At 57.6% G+C, this 21,604-nt stretch overlaps 1 protein-coding gene across 14 annotated transcripts in view; it reads right to left on the reverse strand.

Moving 5' to 3' along the window:
- LOC106033340 (ankyrin repeat and fibronectin type-III domain-containing protein 1-like) overlaps positions 1 to 21,604 on the reverse strand; it is a 213,237-nt gene that overhangs the window by 160,412 nt on the left and 31,221 nt on the right. Inside the window, exon 1 of one of the 14 annotated variants that reach the window (XM_048061923.2) lies at positions 15,226 to 15,702. The exons of 10 other annotated variants lie outside the window; for them this stretch is intronic. Coding sequence is in view for 3 of the 4 variants with exons in the window: in XM_048061854.2 (XP_047917811.2) it covers positions 7,026 to 7,336 (311 nt within the window). In the remaining variant the exon portion in view is untranslated. Of the gene's footprint in view, positions 1 to 4,680; positions 4,909 to 7,025; positions 7,350 to 15,225; positions 15,703 to 21,604 lie in introns of those variants that run through there. 3 more of the 14 variants (XM_048061854.2, XM_048061866.2, XM_048061869.2) reach the window with 3 other exon arrangements.

Consider the following 21,604-nt stretch of genomic DNA (forward strand, 5'->3'; position numbering starts at 1 on the left):
CTCCCACACTCCTGGGCACGTGCTCATCAGGGCAACAGAGACCAGGATTTCCCAGTTCAAAGCCCTCAGTTCAAACAAGGCGAAGGCATGGGAACCGGCACAAGTCCCAGCTTGCAGACAACCGCAACAGAGCGTTTTTCAGGCAGAAATCCTAACAGCTACCTCACAGGAGCCTGAAACACCACCACACTCGGCGTGCCCAGCTGTAGGGGTGTGGAAAGCATCTCTGCTGGGCCCCCTTTCCGCCAGCCGGCAGGGAGGTGGCTTCTGCGCCATCCCGGCGAGCATCCTCGCAGCCCCATCACCGCGCTCCCAGGCCCCGGGCGAACAAACTGTCCCTGGCTGCTTCGCTGTTTCCCTGGGCAACTTTTACTCCGAGAGCTCTTCTCGGCAGTGGCTAGACACAAGCAGGGAAGGAGGGAAAGGGCGTTATTCAAACAGAGCTGACAGCTTCATCTGCGCCTGCAGCGCCGGAGGACTCCAGCCCCATCTCTCCAGGGCTTTGGTTTCACTCCGCCACGCCGAGACCACTCGGCACAAGGTCCAGACAGCCGCTCTCCGAGCCCCTCCGCCGAGCTGCATCCTGAAGAGCCACGCAGCAGCCAGAAGACAGCTGATGCACACCCCATCGCTCCTTCTCCGTCTGCACCCCTTTTAGCAGCTCGTCCCTCCCCTGAGGACAGCGTTAACATGGACCAGGCGACGCTCACAAGTGCACCAGGCTGGATCGGAGGATTTCTCAAGAAGCCTTCTGCCAGTGCCGGCTGGGGAAGGACCAGGACACTTGGCCTGGCTTCTCTGAGTTACCTGGGAAATCCGCTGAAAGCGCCACGGGGGCTTCAAGGAGTTTTGCACAAGAGTTTTCTGACGTGCTGAACACTGGCCACTGAGGTCAGGCTTCCCATCAAACCTCAGAGGAGTGAATTGAGCTGTTAATGGAGAATTTTGATAATCAATTTTTTTTTTTGGAGGGTAAGGTAAGTCCTGAATCTTGTAAGTAAACACTTGGGGTTTAGGAAATAAAACTGTTCCGCCCTCCTTTTGAGAGCACCCAGTGACTGAGCCGCCGTTTTTCACATCCAATTAATCCTGTGTACCAGAGTGCCATCAGATGCTGCAGAACAGTTGAGAATACGCATGGAACACATTAATTCACGAGATGAACGAAGCCAGATACCACCATGTGCACAGAGAAGCATGTTAAATGCAAACATGAAGCAATCTAAGAAGTAAACGCTCAAAAGACTGCTAGCAAGTACTAAATGTCCCCCTGTTAAATGCACACACACACTCTCATCCCTACTAAAACGCTACATTGCAAAGTTCTACAAGAGCTTACCAAGGCCCCAAGTCATTTAGGTCTTTAGGAGTTCAAAATATTTCTGCAAGCGCCCTACGTATAGCTGGACCAGCAGACGGATTCAGCACGACGCAGGGCATCACGCAGAAACCATGCAAAGTTAAAACACACAGCACGGCAGCCCTGGGACTGCCACGCGCTTCCTGGCAGGGCCGTAAAGCCCTGTGGAAGTTCTACACTTCGATACAGTCGTAATAAAAAGCTAAGTATGTGAGAGGCGCTATAATTTCAGACTAACTAGGCACTTTTCTTTAATTGTCAGTTATATTGCATTACATACAAATTTCAGTGCTGATACCTAGCATAAACCAGCCACGTCAATTTACTAATTTGCCTGGCGTATTGCTGCGTTAGGACTCATTTAGTACAATTACTCCGACTCCAGCAGCAAATCCAGATGTGCTGCCCGAGTTACAGCTAAAATACCCTCCTTCTCGGGAACAGCGTTGAATTCCATAGGGGGAGACTTCAAAGACTTTTTCTGGTAAATTTGGGCCACTTTCGTGTGCACGAAGCACGGTGGAGAGGACGTGAGCCCCATTAAGGAGTTCAGGTGCACTGCAGCGCCCTATAGCTAAAAGCCCCCCTGGGGGTTGGCAGCACCCTGCCTGCCTCGGTACCCAGCTCCTCGCCCCGCAGGGCGATGCACACGGTGGTGCAAGCGAGTATTTGATGCTGAACCTGGCTCAAAATTCAGCTTTACAGAGATGCACCTGGGAGGCAGAGGCACAGCCACCAGCAAAGGGCAGTGGGGTTTGGCCCCACACCTCGGTAGGAATTACCGAGTTATTTCATCCCGCCTCGAAAGCCTCTCCCCGCGCGCAGCACTGTGCAGTTAAATTGAAGCGCACGCAGGGACGATTACCTCCCGAAGCATGGACATCCCTTGTGCCTGCTCCTTGAAGATGGCACAAAAACCTGGCTCAGGCTTGCAGGGGAAAGATAAGGACAGAAAAAAGCAGACTGTGGCACAGCCAGCTGAAGGAGCAGCAGGGGTTTTGCACGCTTGCTAAGAGAAAAAGAGAGAAAATTTGTCAGTCTCTCCCAAACAAGATGGTTTGCTGAGTTCAGAAGGACTACAGAAAGCATAAAACATCAGCAGTGATGTGATGGGAGGAGACACAGCAAAAGGAGAGGCAAAGGCAGAATAATCTGAGGGTGCTGGAGCTGGCAGAGGTATCTCACAGCAACACATGGGAACCACAGCTCTGCCCCCACCGCCGGCAGGGACCCACCCAAAACTGGCTCTGTTCCTTCACACAAAACCCCCAGGCTCTCTCTGACCGGGGCATAAAGGGGATGTCCCATCCCCATGTCCTCAGCCAGCCCGGGAACAGACACAGCTCAGCACGTCCCAAAACCGCTGTTCCTTTTCCCTGAAAAAAGCCCTAGCAAAACCCTAAGCAAAAATTGGAAAACCTGTTAACGTGATCAAGGATTTCAGAAAATAGCAAGGAGAATATTTCTTGTAATTACGGCACGGCAAACATCATCTATCTTTAGACTAACAATCGATATCAGGAGAGAAGTCTCCAGGCTCGCAGAGTCACAGGGCTGCGATCAATGGGGCAGGCTGCGCGCACGGACGGCCGCCTGCGCCCACCTGCGTGCTGCTGAGGATGGGCCCCACGCGCGGCCTCCCATCCCAGCCCCGCCAGAGGCACCTCGGCCGCCTCCCTGGGGCATGGCCAAGCTCCTCGGGACGAGGCTGAGCCTGAAGTCCAAAGCCCGGGGCTGGGCAGAAGGAATTGCCCGGCGAGGGAGGGCACCGCCACGCGGAGCAGAGCCAGCAGGATGAGCTCCCCCTGCCCGGCTCCCTGCGGACACCTTCAAGTGCTTCTGTCCCGCCCGACTTGAAGGGAATCGCGGCTAAATGCAGCAACCCCTCTGGGAAATCACTTGTCAGGGAGCTCGTGCTTTCCTCCGCCAGCACCTGTACGAAGCCCTTCCAGCAGCGCTGGAGGCACGGCAGCACGGCACCGAGCACCTCTCCCTCCCAGCGCTTCCCGACCCTAAGCACACCCCCGTGAGCCAGCAGCGGGGCCCGCCAGCGCTCACCGTCCCACCGGAGCTCACAGCCACCCCTGCCCACGCAAGGACCGCAGCCCCGGGGCCATCCAGGGCCAGGCAGGCAGCGGGGGAACAGGCACCCCCACCCCGCGGGGAAGGATGTTTTTATTTTCAGCCTTTTTCTTCTCTCCTTTCACCCAGTAATTGTCCCATTTCTGCGTCAAAACAGTCTATTAAAATCTCAGCTTCTTTCCCAAAACAATGGATTATCGTAATCCTCTTACTACACAGAGCCGGCCATGCCTGTTGCAGTCGACGACTGCAAACTTTCAAGCCCGGAGTCAAATTTTAACTTTTCATGTCAAAACTTGGAGCAGCGCAATCATCAGATAGATGTTGGATTTACTCAGCATACAGCTTTTCGTTTAAATTAAGCTGAACGATTTCCCCGCAGGTCATAGCAATTTAATTAAAATAAAGTAAAAACAAACCTCTAAAACTTCCAAAATGCTAGTTGTAAAATTAAAACCTCCAGGACTGCCAAGCAGAGCACAGAACCTAAATAACATCCAGGGGAAAAGAAACGCTCCAGCCCACATCAATAAAAAAGCTGACAAGCTGGATCACACCCCGCGCTTCCCAGCGGAAGAAATATTTAAAGCCACCACCAGGCAGACCGACGACAAGGACACAGATGCTCAACGCTGCCGAGATAACTTACGGGCAGGGCTTCGCTTTCGTGTCGAGGACTTCGCACCTCGGGCAGGAGCTGTTCCCATGAGCTGCAGCTCACGTAAGGCAACAGCTCTTAGGAACACCCTGGCGAGGCCGCGCTTCACCGCAGGGGTAGCACCAACGGGGAGGGCGGCAGGGGCTCCAGAACCACAGCCCCCGAACCCAACCCCTTCGCATCAATGCGACAGGCAAAAAAAAACCCACGGCGAGTGCTGTGCACAGCAGCTGGGCAATTCTGCTCACCAGGCTGACGTGGAGGGCTTGGGCTGTGCGGAGCTGGGGCTGGGAAACAGCCAGCAGGCGGAAGACAAGACGCACCCCTCGCTCAGAAGCTCTAACAACTTCAAAACTGGGCCTTCCTCACCAGCCGCCGCTGGAGAGGAGCTGGTGGAGCACGAGGCGCAGCTCCTCGTGCCAAAAACCCAAATACCAGCACCGCTTCCCCCACGGCGGGCTCCTCACCACACCTCCCACGTGTGCTCCCGCGTCCAGGAGCGTCCCCACGCACGCAGGCTGTCGTAAGCACACGCTGCCCACCCCTCCCACAGCCCAGCGAGCGGGGACAGCGGCGTTACCTGCGGGGCAGGAGCGCCGCACCGCCCCGGTCAGCGTCCGGCGGGTCCCCGCACTGCGGCACGGCCTCCCCAGCACCCCCAGCCCCCAGCCGGCGCGCCTGGGGCAGGGCCCCGCGCTCTCTCGCCACCCGACGCTTGCGAAGGCGGTACGTGGGAGCTGCGGGGAGCATCATGGCCGAGCACGACGGCAGAAGCTGAGCTCCCCGCTTCCTTCTCGGCTCCAAGCTCCCTGACCTCGCCGAGTGAAGGAACTGGGGCAGGGACCAGGCCCCGGCCTCAGGGGATCGCCCTGGACGTCACTGCCCCGGGGCGGGCAGAGCTCGCGGTGCAGCTCGGTTGTGCAACGCCCGGTTACGATCGGATACACGCGATCCTGCGGGCCTCGGGCACAGCCAAGGTGCTGCTCTCCCTCCCCTGAGGGACCCGGGTCCCTGCGGGCTCCTTATCTGCTGCGTGACCCCCCCAGAACCCAGCAGCTCCTCCTACCAAGGGCTGCCCTTGCTTTGGGTGCTTGAGAGAGGTTCCCCAGCCAGGACACCTCATTGCTCCGCAGTCACTTCCACCGCCAGGCCCTCACCAAGCCCACTGCAACCTCCACAGACAATGCAAGCAGCAACTGGCTCTGCACGCCCCAGACCCACTCCCACACAGGCCAGCAGGCACGCAGGGAAAAACCCATCACACCCAAAAACCCTGGGAGAAGTTCTGCGAAGTCAGGAGCGTCAAAAACACGAGCACTCATTCTCTTTGGAGTCTTCCAAAAGCACCCGGAGTCTGAGCTGGTCAACACGTGAAATGCAAGGACTGGACCCGTGCAGACAGACCCAAACCAAGCACTGCTGGGTTTCCCCATCAGCAGGGCATCTCAGGCTCATCTCCATGCTCCCAGCAGCTCCGCCACAGGCAGCAGCCCCCAGACACCCAGCACTGGGAGTCCCAGCCCTGGAGTCACTTGCGTGACTGCCCAACCTGCGCAATGTTTCCACCCCAGCCGTACCCTTCCAACCTGGCAGGCCAATATTGGCCAAGACACACAGAGCAGTGAGCTGCGATCCGAGCAGCCAGACCTGTGAAAGCCTCATGGATGAATGCCTTTGTAACAGCACAAGAAACCCCATGGGGCTCAGGAATAAGATTAACCGATAATAGGGCAGCTCCAGCAATTTAAGCAGCTTTCACGTTACAGTCACTTCGTCAGCCCCGAGCACTGGAGCATCGGCGTCAGCACCGAGCACCAGCAGCAGGTCTGATGTGCCGCGCTGGGTGCTGCTGCCTGCTGGTTGTGGTCACGGCCCAGACCTCTGGGAATGCCCCCAGGAGCGGCCAGTCCCAAGTACAGCCCCGGAGCAGGGCAAGGGATGGGCTCTGCTGGCCTCACACATCCCAGGAGCCTGGCCACGCGAGCACAGAGGTGTGGTGAACTAAGACATTTAAAAGGGGGCAGATAACATGAAAATAAGAAGCGGTAAATAAAGAATCAAAGCATCATCTTCATCAGACAGGCCTCACGCAGAACTGCTGCTGCAGGAGCTAAGCTCTGCAAGCCTGGTGAGCAGACCTTCCTCCAGCTGAAGGCGTCCCAGCCACCCTCAAGCCCCTCTCAGGTCAGCTGCATCCCATGGCAGAACTCTGCCCGATTTGCAGATGTCACAGCCTGATACGTGCAGATGAACAGAAGGTGAGACCGTGTTGTATTAAGGTACACCCCAGGCACTAGCTTCGAGCCTTTGATTCACTCTTTCACAGGTCACCGTCTCCATAAAAGTATATCAAAGGCAACTGTCAATACAGCAAACAGCTGCACTGGTGGCTCAGCGTGAAAAATGAACACGGTTTCCTCCCAAATTGCTCCCTGCCTCACAGAGGGCTGCACAGATGGAAAGCCGGGAGAGGAAGGAAGAAAAAAGTCCGGCCAAGCGAGGGCACGCAGAAAGCAACGCGAACGTCAGGGCTGCAGCAGCAGGACGGGGCGGTGGGAGCTGAACCAGCGCCGTCCTCTCCCTCCCGTCCCCAGCACGGCCACAACGTGCCCAGCAGCGCCCGTCCCGCCTGGAGAACCCCCCGCAGGAGCAGGGCGGGCAGCATCAGGCTCAGCAGCACACCGGCAGATTTTTAAGAGGCTTTTTATAGAAAAATCCATCCAAAATGACAGCTGGCAACCCCGAAGCTCCTCAGGAGATGTGGCAAGCGGGGATTTCTGAGGAAGGGAAGAAAAGAAATCGAAGGCAGCGGTGACCTCCCTGAGCAGGGCTGTTCGCAGCGGTCCTGCACCACCGCATCTCAATCCCTACGCAGTTTATTTCACGCTGCTTAGACCCCGGCTGATGTGACCCAGGGTGACCTACCTGCCTTCCCTGGAGCACAGAGGATGGGACTTTACAGAGGAGGCGGAGAAGAAAGCACGGGAGCAATGCCACCTTTGCCACCTTGGCTCTCCACCGAGGACTCGCTGCACCAGCACCGGCCACGCCATAGGGTAAAGCCCCTGGGGCAGCATTAGGGCCATACAGGAGATCAGCAGCAAATGCAGGGCATCTGAGTGGGGTCCCTTAGCAGCTTGCTGGATTAAAGATTTAATGCAACGCGTCCCTCTGGAAGAAATTACACAGGCTATTAAGAAAGATGCGCCTCTCGTCTGATGAAATCTAGCCATCATTGCAGCAATACGCGCAAACTAAATAGGCTCTGTAGAGCAAAGGGAAAGCTGCAGTTGCTCTCGTGAGCCTTTTCCCGAGACGGGAACCAATGGGTACAGCAGCAGCTCCATTAGCAGTAAAGTGAATGTGCAGACAGCCGTGCCTGTGGAGAGCGAGACGGCCCCTGCTTCTAAGGCAAGGAGGGAAACAACGTTCGCCAGAAGCCACGCGCTGGTCCCCACCGGCATCCAGGGGCTCGCAGGGCCACCAGCGGCCAGACCTCTGACACCTCCCAGGGCCTTGGTTTCCAGAAAGGAGCAAGGGGAACGCCAGGTCCCCAGGGTGGCAGTGCCTTGGCACCTTGGGAAGCCAAAGCGTGAGCTGGCACAAGTGGGAATTAATCGCAACTCGCTCACCCAGGGCCGGCGGGACCGAAGGAGCACAGGCTGAGACCCCAACAGGAGCACCATATGCTAAAGCATCTTCTTATCTTTTGCAGATAGCCGCAGTTTAACAGCCTTCTTCAGGGTGCCTCTTTCTGATGAGCTGTGTTGCACTGCAGACTGCAGCAGCACGCTGGCTACATTAAATTCAGCTCCGACATCTCCTGAGAGCATTCACCGCAACTGAACCCAGCCAGTAAAACATCAGACTTGACCGAAAGAAACCGATGCAGGGGAAGAGCTCACATGGCAGAGCTCACGTTTGCATCTGCAGAGCCCTTCTGTGTAGCAAAACCACCCGTGCAAGATGCACCTAGAGCTATTTTCTCAGAGAACTCAAGCTGAGATCCCCACACCCCAGGTGCTTTGCAACCTGGAAAGGCACCGAAGAGCCTTGGTGCGGCCCTAGGACCATCCCTGGTGCCCAGGCAGGCAATAAATAGTCCATGGACTGCCTCAGGGCTGGGCTCAGCTCATGCACAGCCCGGCAGCATGGCACATGCATTTGAAAATACATAAATTTGTGCATTATACCAGCCAAGAAGCATCCAGGACAGTCCTGTGTGCTCTCCTACAGCAGGTGGTGCACCAGCAGGGCCCTGCTCCATGGACAGTCCTTTGCTCGTCTCACTGGACCCCCATCACAGGGTGAGACCAAGCCCATCGCGCTCTCAACACTTCCTTGCCCGCACGTCTCGTGCCCTTGTAGCAGGCTCCGTAGGACCCAGCCAACGGGGACTGACAGAAGGGAATAAAGGCTAACATTCACAGTTGCTTTGACCAAAGCATGGATGCCCCCAAATTTCTGACCTCCAACAGCAAGAAAAGCGGAGAGCTGGAAAATAGAGAAGCCAGAAGCCACGTCAGTTTGTGGTCCGCGCAGGAGACACGGCAGCCTGTGGGCACGCACTTGAGCTGGACTTTGGGGAGGGGGTGACAGCAGTTGCTCACCCACAACCCCGATCGGTGGGGGCAGAGCCCCCCTTAGTGCTGGTTTTGGGGATGAGCTGCAGCAGCCAGGTCACCGCAGCCCCGGGAGCCGGCGCCAGCAGCCGCGTGCTGCTGCTCTGCCCACGGCATTTATTAGCTAAACATGTCAGCTAGAGCACTGGCACTTTTTTGGCAGCTCCCTTCCGTCTAGGAGCAAGCCTACAGACAGATCCCGCGGCTCAGCTGGTGAGCAGCTATTTGCAGGTTATTAATGAAATCATTTACTGCTTATTGCGATGATTCTGCCAAAACACAAGGAAAAAAAAAAAAAAAAGGAAAACCAACTGTTACTTCCAGAACTGCCAGTTCACTGCAGGTCAGGTATTTGCGATGCCTTCTAAAAATGGGGCGTGCAGGACCCCGTCCCTGGCTCGGGCTCCTCCTGGCACGGCTGTGCCAAGGGCACGGAGGTGCCGGTGACGACAAACCCCTCGTGCAGACAGCCGCACGGCAGCAGAACGGCCCAGCGCAGCGCAGGCGATCACCCCAGGAGCTCTGCCCGCAGAGCCACGAGTCACACAGCCCCGGGCCCGCAGCACCAGCAAGGGGCCCCAGCGTCCCAGTGAGCAAACGGGGATGCAGCTCGAGTCCCAGAGCACGAAGATCGCTGTCTTACACAGCGGCGAGGCTGCTGCTGACAGCCTCTTTGTAGGCTTTCCTCCCAAAACAGCACAGGGAAGCAGAGGAGCAGATAAAGCAAAGAAAACCTGCCCTCGCCTTGCTGTTAAACAGGGGATCTGCTTTCAGCAGCACATCAAGGGCCTGCGGAGATCAAGGAAATACATTCCTTTATGTGCTCCCTAGGGCACGCAGCTATTTGCAACCTGAAAAACACTTGCTGCTGCCATACGTATGAGGAATCATCACCGAGCCGAGCACAGCAGCACGGCTTTAAGTGAACAGGGGCTCCCGAAAGAGCAGCGTGCTGTGCGCTCCCTCCGACGGGTCCCCGTGGCCCAGGCGGGGCTGCAGGAGGGACACAGGCACAGCCGCAGGTCCAGCAGCACCTCACCCGGGGGTGGCCTCCGGCCAGGCACCCCCTGCCAGCGGGATCGGGAGCTTTGTACGCACCCAGAAGCAGCCATCACCCTCCCCTCCCCATATTCACAGACTAATTAATCCTCCAGAAATTAGTGGAGTCCTTAACTAAGCCAGCTCAGCAAACACAGTGAGGAATATGCGGGTCAGAACAACAGGGAGGGGTGAGGAAAAAAAAAATTTAAAAAAAATACAACCGTCTTCTGCAGGACTTTTTCCTCGTATTCCCAAAGCTGTAACCCACGGACAGAGAACGCAGAAAAAGCCCCAGGAGCATCACATTTCACAGCACCAGCAAGCAAGACCAGCAGCCCTGCAGGAAACCCATCGGTTGTTTGCTGAAGATGTGTCCTCCGTGAGACAGCGAGCTTGATTTTGGGGTACCCCAAAAGACCCGGGCCTGTGAAGGCCGTTGCTAGCCGGGGCAGGAGGAGGGTGCCGGGGCAGGAGGAGAGTGCTGGGGCAGGAGGAGAGTGCCGGGGCAGGAGGAGGGTGCTGGGGCACGAGGGGCACCAGTGCACCCCGCTGCCACCGAGCCTGCGGTGTGAGCAGCGGCACCACGGTGCGGCACTGCCATCTCGTGTCCCCCACCTGGGCAGGCGCCCACCCCGCACCGTGGGGGCCCTGGGAGCCCTGGGGTGGAGGGCCGCTGGGGAAACCTGCTCTCCCCCTCTTCGCGCGTGCTAAACCAGCCCTGATCCCCAGCGCCACAGGTCCAGCCCTGCTCACAGTCCATCTTCTAACTTCTTCCACGTGTCAAGACAAACGCGGGCAAACAGCCCAGAAAGGGGCAGGGGGTTGGAGAGGAGCAGGGCAGAAGGCCAGGCCCTCTACCTGGCAGGCAGCGCCCCCCGAGGGGCTCCATCCCCGCTCTGCCCCGCGGCAGGAGCGGCGCAGCCCTCGCAGGGGGGTGCCCAGCACCCCTCGGGCACCCACCGGGCTGGGAGGCGCACGCTGCCCGATCCCCCCGCGCGAGGCGGGGGCGGCCGCGAACAATCCCGGCATTGAGGAGCCGCCTGTCCGGGCCCATCTGCAGCTCCGTGGGCCAGCAGAGGACAAAGCCAACGTTAGCCGCTGGTGAGCCTTGCCAAGGCGGGGGAGACAAACCGGCCTTTGTGCGCGCGAAGGCAAAGTTAGCTTTGGGGAACAGAGCAGATAGCTCGGCCACTGGGGCCTGGGCTTGGGCTGCTTCCCAGGCGGAGGTTACCTACCCGACCGCAGCAGTCGCCAGCGCTCCTTCCTCCCATCTGCCCGCACGTGGGACGAGCTGGGGGTCCCACCACGGTTCTCAACTCGGTTGTGCACGCAAGGCCCTTCAGCACGAAGCGCAAGCCCCCCAGCGCAGCCTTGCGCCACTGGGGAGGTCAGGGTAAGGCGTGGTGGGGCACATCCCTCCCGAGATCCATTTACCACCCCTGTTCTCCTTCCAGCCTGGGCTGGCACACCTCGGGGGTAAGCCGAGCAGAGCTCTGCGCTCGTGCTCTCAGACCCATCCCATCCCTTCCCTTCCCAGCACTTGAACTTAAGTCCGTGCCAGGAATGATTTCCATATGAAAAGAAGAAAAACACAAACGCAACCCCCCAAGGACAACAGGCTTTCTCCCATTTCCTCCCTTCCCATTTTTGCTTATTGCTGGAGCCTCCAGGATGGGGAGAGCCCACTTGCCCGCGGGGAGCCAGCAGCCACGTGTCCTCACTGCATGACGCTGGGTTTGCCTCCAACCTACACGTTGCTCTCGGGTGATCCCAGCATGGATCTGAACCACGGGAAACCTTTAACGGCACCCAGCGAGGGCACCGAGGGCAGCCCAGCACTGTGCACGCTTCCCCTGAGCAGGGGAATCCTGCCCTCAACTCAATGCGAAAAACCTGACCAGAAATAACGGGAATCAGAACATTTTTTCATCAATCAGCACTCCCAACGGAAAGCTGAAATAATCGACTGAAATGCTGCAGTGAAATCACCAGGTTTGGCTGCATATAGGCTGCTCTCATCAGTGGTGCAAACCCTGTCGTTCCCATCTCAGGCCCAGCCAGGTCTCGTTGCGTTACTCCAACAAAACACAGGCCGCCTTCCCAGCACCGCGCCCAAGCACTGCGCCCGACTGCAGCACCGGCATTTATCCCTGGAGGCGGTGAGACGTGGGGAAGGAAGGCTGCGAGCCCGCGGCCGGGGCCCTCGCTGCCCGCCCAAGCAGTGGGGCCCCCTGGCCGTGATCCCCCCAGGCCTAACCTAGACCCTGCCTCTGTCCCGGAGAGGCCGCGATGCGGACCGGCGCGGCGCCCTGCCTCTGCCGACGGGCAGAGCTTTGCTGCACGACAGCACCCACGCTCCCGCTGAGGACACAAACCTCCCTTAGGCCACCTGGTACCTCCGATACTAATCCGAAACAAAACCGGGGTGTGCTGTCCTCTTCCTGGACGATCACCAGTCCCTGGATTGATAATGGATTACATTAGCTAATTGATTACATTCGTTTCTTATTCAACAGAAAGAGTGGATGCGTGAGCAACAAGTACGTGCTTTTACTTCCATATGGCCTCCTCCCCTCCATTTGGCGCTAGCAGCCAAAATATATTAGGGCTTCCTACTGACCTCAATAAATATGCATGGCTTGGCAAGAACACCCAATGCATTTACTTACTGCCAGGCTGACACTCATCTATTATTACAGGGACATATCCTCATTAGCCTGAAACCTGGTATGGTAAGAGAGATGAGATGCCCCATTAAAAAGCCGAGGCAGAAGCAGCAACCACCTCCCACAGGAGGAAAAAAAAAAAACAGCAGGACAGGGAAATGCAGAAAGCTACAACAAGAGGAAGCTTTAGCATAAAGTCTTCCTCCATTAGGGATAATAGAGGAAAAAACTCCTAAAAATAGACTTCTCACTGCTTTTTCCGACACATCACAACACCGCTCCATTTTCATATCTTTCTGCTCAAAGTGCCTTTGCTTTTAGCCTCCCAGCCTTAATGCACATATCACTAAGCTGCCTGTTGCAGATTTGCCCTATGATAGACTGATAAAGGCAGCTGCCAGTCTTCAGCATCACTGAAATTCAGACAAATATCTGTCTAGCTTCGGTCTCCACTGCGGAACTGCTTTCTGCTTCAGCATTTATAGTACTGGGGAAATCTGTTCAGGAAAAGAAATGAACACAATGAAGAACGCTATTCACAAGTCCTTATTTTGCTTCACTAAAGCTGGACGCTGATGAAAAAGAAATATTTGAGCTGCATCCTCCGTCACCCCTGCTAATCAAGGGATCTGCCCTCGCCAAGCCAGGACCACGCCGCTGGATTCGTGTTGACGCACCCGGCCAGGGGAACCACTTTCCTTTGCTCCTGTTCTGGCTGGGGGTGCTAAAACAGTGGAAAGCATCTGGCCAAAAATTCTTCAGAAAAAGTCTTGCAAAATCTAGACCGATTGTCGGGTGGAAGCCTGGAAACCCCGGTTTCAGCTAGAAACATTTTCCCGCTTGCGAATTGGGGACTGCAACCTCAGCCAAGCAGTCAGTGCTCTAATCACTGCATCGGACATGGAGAAAGATGCCAGGGAAACATAATTTATGAGGCAGCTAAGGGGCTTGCCCTTCAGCACTGGGAAAATCTTCCAGCTCATTACCCAACGTAAGAATCACTTGGACAAATTAGGTACTAGAAAGGCAAGCCCGCAGAGCAGCTCTCTGATTTACCTTAAAATGACCTACAAAAGGAAGAAAACATCATGCACACCCTTCCTGGCCACCCTGACAAGGCAGCAGCACTACTGTTCACACCCAGACTGCACGACAGAGCTAGGCATTTACTTACAAAGCTGCTCTCTGCCCCTCTACGTCTTGGCTGACATCTCTCAGCCAACAGAGATGGGGGCAGAGCTCTGCGCTGGGGCAGGTTTGGTCCCATAGTATCACAGCAGCTGCTCCTGGAGGGGGATTCATTTCATAGCCTAGGACATTGGGACCAATGGCCGGAGACTGTAACCCACCCGGCAGCCTGTGCAGGACCCCCTACGGAAACAGCCCCACCTGCCTTTTATCAACGGGGTTTGACTCATACACCTTTCGATAATTCGTCAGCTTGTTATGTTTATAGCTAAACCTTGTGCCTTACTCGCAAAATGAGGGTCACCGGCCCAGCAAATGCTGATTTTTACCTTAATGATTTTGACTTCTTTGCAAGAAATGGTCACAGCCAAAACCAGCACAGAAATCAACTGCTTCAGGAGCTCCCTTCAGGGAAAAGTAAGGGAAATTATGTTTTGCCAAGAAGAAACGAAGACTTATTTGAGAACTCCCAGGGGTTTGGGTTGTTTCCTCTTGCTTTTAACTCACAGTCCCTGAAAGAGTTGTGTGCCCATTTGCCACCAAATCAGCACCTTCACGAGGAGGAAGCTGGAGCCGCACGGTCACTGCTCGGGCATTCCCGGCAGCTGTCGAGCAGGAGGAGGAAGGAACGGCCGAGCAGAGCTGGCAGCTCCGGGCTGCTGCCGGCTACGAAGCCTCCCGCTGCTTGGAGGGGGAGCAGCGATGCGTTAGTGCGCAGGGAGGGACACAGGCAGCTACTCACGGACACAGCGTCCCCCTCCGTACCCACGGCAGAGAGGCACGGCGGGGGTCAGATGGCGACACAGCACCGCTCTCCCTCCGCGCTGCTGCCCAGCAGGAACTTGGTTTGCCACAAAGCCCATGCCAAATACTTGCTTTATTAAGGCTGGCAAGCGCTCAAGAACAAGCTACTCCCTTCCCTGCCAACTTGAGAGGATGGGAGGGGAGGAAATTCATTACAAGCACGATGCGGTCGCTCCCCGTGCAGGGAACGAAGGAGCGAGCCACGCAGCCGGGATGGGAGCCGTGCCGTGCCGCTGGTGGCGACCCAGACAGCGCCGCTGCCTCCCCGACCCAGCAGCAGCTCTTCCAGATCGCTCCCAGCTCGCGGCCGTGCCCGCCTCCTGCCTGCATGCCCACCTCCTGCCCGCAGAGGCAGGCAGCCAGATGCAGACCCAAGGAGCCCGAGGGCAGGGGGACCCTGGAGGAGCACGGGCTGTGCCACGCCACGGCAGTCCCGGCTCTGTGAAAGAGCCTTCGTCGTTCTCTGCACGAACTTTGATTGTCTGTACAGCTTCCAGCCGCGGCAATAGCCCGTCCCCAGCAGCACACGGCCCCTGCAAGGGCTTGCTGGCCACCACCACAGCACCTGCCACCACACACCTGCCCACAGCGTGCTTCATACGAGGCTCCTTGGCCTCAGAAACACAAGATACGACAGGCAAGGAGAAAGCCCCGGAGGAAAGCAGACAGCAAGCCGCCCACCACCCAGGCAGGCACCGGGCCGAGCACAGCGCTGCCAGGCCCCCGTGCCCAGCGGGGAGCCAGCAAGCACAAACCCAGCTCCCGCCGCAGCCCCGCTCGCCGGCACGGCCGCGAGGAACACACCTTTATGCTCGGCTTGGTCTTACGGCTTCTTTTTGGCAAAAGGAGAACGGGGGCATTTCGGTGGCAGGCAGGGATGTCTGGTAGGAGCAGGCACAACCAAGCCGCAGGAACACGTCTCCCCAGGACAGCCCGTGCCTCGCCGCAGCACCCGAGGGGCGAAGGAGCAAAAGGAACGGCGCGACGGCCTCGAGCCGTGCTGGGGACCCGCTGGGCACCACGACCAACCGCGTTGTGTGCAGGAAGGACGGCCCCGGGAGCCCCTGCAGCCCCGTCCTCACCACCACCAGTGCTACACCGACGATGATTTCGTTCCCCAGTCCAAGACAACCGAAAGGAAAATCGGGAAGCTCTTCCCCGCCCCGGGGCAAACGGCTGCTAACAAAGCAGCCAGGCACAGCTGCGCTCCCCCAGCGCAGGGAGCCCGGCTCCGTGCAAGCCTCCAGTGTGTCTGTCAGCAGGCAAATCTTCTGCCTAGAGGCGAGGGAGCTGAAGGGGGAAGAAAAAAGCATCAAGAAACTCTTTGTCTGCGAGCATCCCGGCCGGGCGCACGTGCAGCGTGCGCTTCCTGACAAGGGTGGAGGGGGGGGGCCTGAATTTCAGAGCCACCGTTTCCGCCTGCAGCCCGATCCACTCGCTTATTGTCTTCTAAAAATAAAAAGTAAACACTGAGGAGCTCTTTGGCTCTATGTCTACTCTGTCAGAGTGTTTTCTGGTAGGAACGAGTCGTGGGACCTCTTCCCAAACCTCCGGCAGCCTCCCCCCGGACCACCGCAATCCCAAAGAAGTAACGGTGCCCCGGGGAGCAGCAGGTGGGGGCGATGGGCCCTGGCCTCCCGCCTTATATATTTTTTTATATATAAAGATACATATATGCACACACATCACATTTTTAAAGTTTAAAGTCCTTCCCAAGGCAGAGTTTGCTGCCTGATGGTGCCAGCCGGAGCCCCGACGTCCCCGCGCAGCCGACACCACGGACTGAACGCGAGCACAAACTTCCTCCCCAGGCAGCAACCGAAGCACCTCGCTGTTCGGGCAGCTGTTTGTTCAGGCTCTTCCTTCACCATTCAGCTGCTGCACAGAACTGCAGGGTAACGAGACGCAAGCACAATTATCTTTTCCTTTTTTTTTTTTTTTTCTTTTTTGACCTGCACATGGATTAAATCCAGCATCAATTAATAGCCCAGAGCTTTAGCTGTCCTCCCAGACTTCATAAAGTTGCTTACTTAAGCAAAACCCTGCAGGGAAGAGCCTTCCTACCCAAAGCAAAGCTCTTCCCCCGCACTCTCATTAGCGCTCTACGTCTGCCAACTCCAAGAACCAGCCTGTGAAAAGCAAACTGCAGAGCAGACATTTATTCTCCCTATTTGACTGCTCTAGCCACTTGCACCGTGAGCTGCGCCAACAGCCCGTTAAGGAGACCTCGCCCCTGGGGAAGGGGTTGGTAGGGGGATCCCAAAGGCAGCTCGCAGGGACAGGAGGGGACGCCAGCAGAGCCGTGGCAGCTGAGCTCTGATCCCCCTGTGCCAAGCCCTGCTGCACGCCTGTGTGCTGTGTTCCCCCTGTGTGGGGACAAACACCAGGCGTCCCAGACTCCCTCCATCATATTTGAAAAGCCCTGGCAGTCAGGAGAAGTTCCCGGTGACTGGAAGAAGAGGAACATCGCTCCCGTTTTTAAAAAGTGTTGAAAGGAGGACCCAGGGAACTACAGACCGGTGAGCCTCACCTCTGTGCCTGGCAAGATCACGGAAAAGATCCTCCTGGAAGCAATGTTCAGGCACACGCAGGACAAGAAGGTGATCTGGGACAGATAAGGGGGTTGGCAGAGGCCAGCCCTCTCCCAGCAGCTCCAGAAAAGGGCCCACCACCACCAGCATCCTCCCCAGGGGCCAGTCACCCTGGAGCGTACCAACCACAATAGCCACGCCTGGACAACAACCCTACACGGACCTGTGCAACAAACAGCCTGTGAACACGCACAGCAAAGCCTGACAATAAAAACGCCATCAGCTCCTCAACCGTTCCCTTCCTGGCTACCAAGCTACGCAGAGCGTGTTTGCTTGTTGTGTCTTCTCCTCCAGGAGGAAGGCCAGCGACCCAGGACAGGGAGCAGACAGCCTCCAGAGCACGCAGGGCCCTGCAGGACGCTCACTGCGACGGGCACCGCTCTGCTGCGGCTCCCGTGGGGCGGCACAGCCGTGGGACAGGGCTCCCCTCTCCAAACTCAGCACAGCCCCCCCACAAACACAGCAGGGCCCTGCAGCTCTGAAGTACCAGGTAGCGAGTCCTGGAGTACAAAACAAGATCACCATTAAGCAACATGGTGTGCGTGCGTGTCAGGTGGCGACCTGGGGATGGGCTCAGCACTGCCTACCCCAGCACCTGGCTCTATCACGGGATCGCTGATTTCCATCACCCACCCCAGCACTCCCTTTATCTACACCATCCAGGCTCTCAGAGGCCAGATACTGCCCCGGTGACCTGTCACCATTTCATACAGCACAAAACCCCACAATCAAACCCATGAAACCACCATGCACATATGAAAAACAAGAGAGAAATAAGCTTTGCTACTCATTAATTCACGTGTGAGCCAGAAACCCAAGCCATGCCTATAGAACTTGCCAGCAAAAAGACTCCGCAGGCTGTTCAACCACGTAGCATCCAGCATCGTCCCACACAGCAGGAAGAGCTCCGCAGCCCCCCAGGGCCGAGTAGGGGGCGAGACCCAGGCAACCACCAAGCCCCAAGGGGCCGGAGGCACCAGGGCTGCCCCTCGGCTCCCCCACGGCGTGAGCACACCTCACCTCCGCGCAGCACACGCTCGGCACCGAAATCCCAGAGGCTGGGAAGCAGCACTGGGCGCTGAGCCAGGGCAGAGCCCAGCAGCAGCCGGCACGGGGGCACGGACGCGGGGACGTGGCCGTGTCTGCGCTGCTGGGAGTGCCGCCAGCCGGGATGGGATGCGCTGGCAGAGCTGACGCCAACCAGGAGCTTTAAAGCAAAGCATAACGTTCAGTAAAGAAAATCCGCGGTTTTTCAATGCCCCGGCTAAAAGACTTACCAGCTAAAACACTGAGAAGGTGAGAAGCAGCGTGACACACCAGGCTCGCTCTGCGCCAGCAGCCCGGTCCCCAGGCAGCAGGAAGCAGCGTGTGCCCGCGCTCCCACCCGGCAGCAGGGTGTGAGCAGGCAGTGCCAGAGCCGCGCTGGCCTCCAGCCACGGCAGCAAAGGGGGAGCCGGGGCCAGGGCTGGAGGCCGGGAGAGGGAGAAGCCAGCTGCCTATCTTCCCCAGGAAGCACCCCAGCAGCGGTGTGAAAGAACAGCACCGTCCTTACATCAGGACCCGTTTATTACGGCTGTAAACTTTTACGATGCCCTTATCTCGCAGTCGTACCAGGATAAGCTGCAGCTCATCACTAAGTTGTGCAGCTACAATTTCGCAGGTGTGTGGATTAATTTACCCACGGCACATCAGCCACTTCTCGGTCCGTCCTGCAGCCCAGAGCAGCCGAGGCAGAGACACCTCACTCCTTCAGCTCTCCAGCCAGAGCCACGGAAAGGCTTTGGCTTTCCTCCAGCCCTCCTCTTAATTTATTTCAGCATGCTTCCTGATGTTGGCATCAGAGGCAAAAATCAACAGCATAAACTTGCCAAAGCCATCAGCACGGTGGCTCCCGGCAGAGGCAGGCCGGGCGGGCGCGGGCAGCCCCCCGGGGCAGGTCGCATCCTGCAGCCCCGCATTCCCCCGGGCAGATCCGACCGGGCACCACGCCGGGATGCGGGCGCTGGGAGTGGGACGGGGAGCGCAGCGGAGGCTGTGCCCGGCTCGCGCAGCCAGGACACACGGCCAGGGCAGGCAGCAGAGTACCCGGGGAAAAGGGGAGGAAAGGAGGGCAAAACCCAGCCCTCGCCTCTCCTGCCCATAGCCCTGCTCCGCTGAGGGCACACCAAGCTCCGTGCAGGCAGCACAACCAGCCGCACGGACCCAGTGTAACCCCAGGAGGGGCATTCACCAGGACAGCCATCCCAGTTAATTATTACCTGGCCAGACATTTACATTTCCATACGGGATCAGCCTCGTCCAGTTCCAGGGACGGACACCCAAGCGGTACACACACTGCTGGGCCTGCAGACCCTGCTCGCCCCCACTCCTTGCCCGTGAGCACGGACACGCCACCAGCTCCATCCTGCAAGGCTCAGCAGCTCCCACCACGGGGTGCTGGGGCCGGATGGCTTCGCTGGGTTTGGGCCCGGTACTTGCAGCCATTGTGCCAACAAAAGCTGACCTCAGCCGCTGCAGGACCCCTCCTGAAGCACTCTCACTTGCTCCTCTTCTCTTTCAAGCCCATGCCAACGTGCCGCAGAGACAAGGCACCAGCAGGAGAGCGCAGGGCTGGTTTTCACCCTGGTTCTGCCAAGCCTAACACACGTCCCTGCTGGCAGGGTAGGTCCCAGCTGGCAGATCAGAGATCCTGCAAACCCAAAGGCTCTTCCCAAGGGATCCGCACGGCACAGCTCCACGCGTGTCACAGAACAAGCCCCACATCTGAAGTTCCCACAGGATTTTGTGCCTTCACTGGAGAATACTTGGAAAACCAACAATCAAAAGAGACACAGAAAATTATTTTGTATCATTAAAGGGAGAAAAATGAGAGAAAGCAGCTAAGATAAGATCAAGTGCCTGTCCTCAGAGCTTCAACCAGCCTCAAAATTAAGTCCCTAGGTAAGAATAGCTAATCATTTTACCTCACTAAAAAGCTTTTCCCTTACGTGTGACAAGAGCATTCATGTTCAGGGCTGGCTATATTCCAGGGAAATGCTCTTTAGTGCACTTAATATGGTACCAAGCAAGAAAGCAAAGAGGCAAGCCCATTGCAAACCTTTCCTCCACGACATCGTATTTCCACATGGATGCTCAGTTTGGGACGGGTCGTCTCTCCCAGGTGGACAGCCGGTTCACTCGTGCGTGCCCCTCGGAGCGCTGCAGCCCCCAGGACAGCACCCGCACCCCTGGGGCTCACTCCGATGAGCCAGGGCTCCCCGCGGCAGCAGCCTGCTGGCACCCGAGCAGAGAAGCCCCCGTTGAAGGCGAAGCGTCCCCACTTGGTAAGGAGGCTTTCAAGCAAGCTGTATCAAACGCAGCTCGACCCCCCCCTGCCCTGAGGGCACGTACGCCCAGTGACCTTCCTGAGTCACCGCCGCTGACTCACCGCGGCTCCGGCAGCGTTGGCTCGGCCGTAGGCAAGGAGATGTCATGGTGACACCGGCTGACCATGACCGCCCCAACACGGGAGCTTTGCAGGACTTCCAGCACAGCAGAGGCTTTGTTTGGAAGAGCCATCGCCTCCCTGCCCTATCCCACCTCCCCACACGACGTACACACTGCCAAGGCCGTCCTCAGCCCCCGACCGCTCCTGGCACGAGGCAGCCCCCAGCAGAAGCAGGCGAAGCCCTGTCACCATCCAACACACCAAGGAACCAAGCGACGAGCAGCAAAAGGCCACACCACCACCCAGAGCAGCAAACCCAGGGCAGAAACAGCACCCGGCCCGTCCTCAGCCCCCTCTGAGCCCCCTGCTGCAGGTACAGCCACACACCCAGCCCCACTCCCACAGCACAAACCCCACTCCTTGTGCCGAGCCCCCCGGCAGAAACCCAGCCTTCTGCGATCGCTGCCTCGTCCCGGGGAGAGAAGGGAAGAGGCATTCACCGCTCCTCCAGCTCTGCTGTCCCACCCACACGCACACCCCTTGCCAACACAAAGATCTCTTCCCAGGAATCGCGAAAGGACTGCGAAAGGACCGCTACGGGCACTTGCTCGGGGAGCAGCTGACAGAGGGTCAAAGTTCCAGCAGTAGAGCAAAGAGGATGACAGGAGAATAAGGGAAGGAACTGGAGGGGAGCTGTATAAATAGCAGCATTGTCCTTACTTAGTTTCACAGGGCATCAGATGTCAACTGCAATCTTTCATTGCAGAGTGGAAGCCTCTAATTGATTCCCATCTGACAGTTTCTTATCCAGCGATTATCATCCGTCCAAACAAGGCGAGTAAATATGCTTTGCTCTACCGTTAAAGCTGGCAATGAATCATTGACTTGCAACAAAAACAGCGTCAACAGCAGCATTTCTCCGGGGCCAGAAGATCTCCTGCTGCTCCCCGACCTCCCTGCTCTGCCGCGCTTGGACGCTCAGCCGGCCCCGGTCCCAGCAGGCGTGGGGACCCCCAGCAGCCCCTGCCCAGCTGCAGTCCAGCACCACCCTGAGCCTAAGATCAGGGACGGAATCGAGAACTGGGAAACTGCCTCCCCTCTGCGAAAGCAGAGGTTATCCCCTGCGCACTGCCCCGTCCCGTCGCCGCTCCGCACGCCTCCCCTT

The sequence above is a fragment of the Anser cygnoides genome, chromosome 15, assembly GCF_040182565.1.
Source record: "Anser cygnoides isolate HZ-2024a breed goose chromosome 15, Taihu_goose_T2T_genome, whole genome shotgun sequence".
Taxonomy (NCBI): domain Eukaryota; kingdom Metazoa; phylum Chordata; class Aves; order Anseriformes; family Anatidae; genus Anser; species Anser cygnoides.